This window comes from Lottia gigantea (assembly GCF_000327385.1).
Source record: "Lottia gigantea unplaced genomic scaffold LOTGIsca_136, whole genome shotgun sequence".
NCBI classification, from domain to species: Eukaryota; Metazoa; Mollusca; class Gastropoda; family Lottiidae; genus Lottia; species Lottia gigantea.
In genome coordinates, this window is record NW_008707550.1 from 78357 (window position 1) to 79972 (window position 1616).

The following is a 1616-nucleotide window of genomic DNA, read 5'->3' on the forward strand; positions in this document are numbered from 1 at the left end:
TTATTCATTTCCGATTTTCTCGACGGTCAAGAGAAAAAAAACTATATAGTACGGAACACTGTATGTATTTGTATTTTTACTTGCAAACATTCTATGAAAGTAGAAAGGGATGGTTATGGTACATTTCATTATTGGAAGAGGGGTAGTGAATAGGAAAGGGATAGTGAATGATACATTTTATTGATAGCAGAGGGATAGTGAGCGGTATAATGGAATAGGGATAGTGAATGGTACATTTCGTTAATGGAAGAGGGATTGTTTATGGTACATTTTAATAATGGAAGAGGGATAGTGAATGGTACATTTCGTTAATGGAAGAGGGATTGTTTATGGTACATTTTAATAATGGAAGAGGGATAGTGACTGGTGCATTTTAATAATGGAAGAGGGATAGTGACTGGTGCATTTTAATAATGGAAGAGGGATAGTTAATAATACATTTTAATAATGGAAGAGGGATAGTGAATGGTACATTTTATTAATGGAAGAGAGATAGTGAATGGTACATTTTATTAATGGGAGAGTGATTGTTAATGGTAGGACTACATTTTATTAATGGCAGAGGGATGGTGAATGGTACATTTTATTAATGGAAGAGGAGTAGTGAATGGTACATTTTAATAATGAAAGAGGGATAGTGAATGGTACATTTCGTTAATGGAAGAGGGATTGTTTATGGTACATTTTAATAATGGAAGAGGGATAGTGAATGGTACATTTTATTAATGGAAGAGAGATAGTGAATGGTACATTTTATTAATGGGAGAGTGATTGTTAATGGTAGGACTACATTTTATTAATGGCAGAGGGATGGTGAATGGTACATTTTATTAATGGAAGAAGGATATAGTGAATGGTACATTTTATCAATGGAAGAGGGATAGTGACTGGTGCATTTTAATAATGGAAGAGGGATAGTAACTGGTACATTTTATTAATGTAAGAAGGATATAGTGAATGGTACATTTTATAAATGGAAGAAGGATATAGTGAATGGTACATTTTATTAATGGAAGAAGGATATAGTGAATGGTACATTTTATCAATGGAAGAGGGATAGTGACTGGTGCATTTTAATAATGGAAGAGGGATAGTGACAGGTACATTTTTATTAATGGAAGAGGGGTAGTGACAAGTACATTTTAATAATGGAAGATGGATAGTTACTGGTACATTTTATTAATGGAAGAAGGATATAGTGAATGGTACATTTTATTAATGGAAGAATGATATAGTGAATGGTACATTTTATCAATGGAAGAGGGATAGTGACTGGTGCATTTTAATAATGGAAGAGGGATAGTGACTGGTACATTTTTATTAATGGAAGAGGGATAGTGACTGGTACATTTTTATTAATGGAAGGGGGGTAGAGACAAGTACATGTTATTATTGGAAGAGGGATAGTGACTGGTGCATTTTTATAATGGAAGAGGGATAGTGACTGGTACATTTTTATTAATGGAAGAGGGATAGTTAATAATACATTTTGATAATGGAAGAGGGATAGTGAATGGTACATTTTATTAATGGAAGAGGGATAGTGACTGGTACATTTTATTAATGGAAGAGGGATAGTTGATAATAAATTTTAATAATGGAAGAGGGATAATTAA

At 32.9% G+C, this 1616-nt stretch overlaps 1 protein-coding gene across 1 annotated transcript; it reads right to left on the reverse strand.

The window, feature by feature from the left end:
- Positions 1-441: 441 nt before the first annotated feature.
- Positions 442-1261, reverse strand: LOTGIDRAFT_139384 (hypothetical protein; the record flags this gene model as incomplete). Its single annotated transcript, XM_009049431.1, has 3 exons — positions 442-542; positions 923-1063; positions 1168-1261. Coding segments are annotated over 3 exons (336 nt in total), but the record flags the coding sequence as incomplete, so codon positions are not given.
- Between the last annotated feature and the right edge of the window lie 355 nt (positions 1262-1616).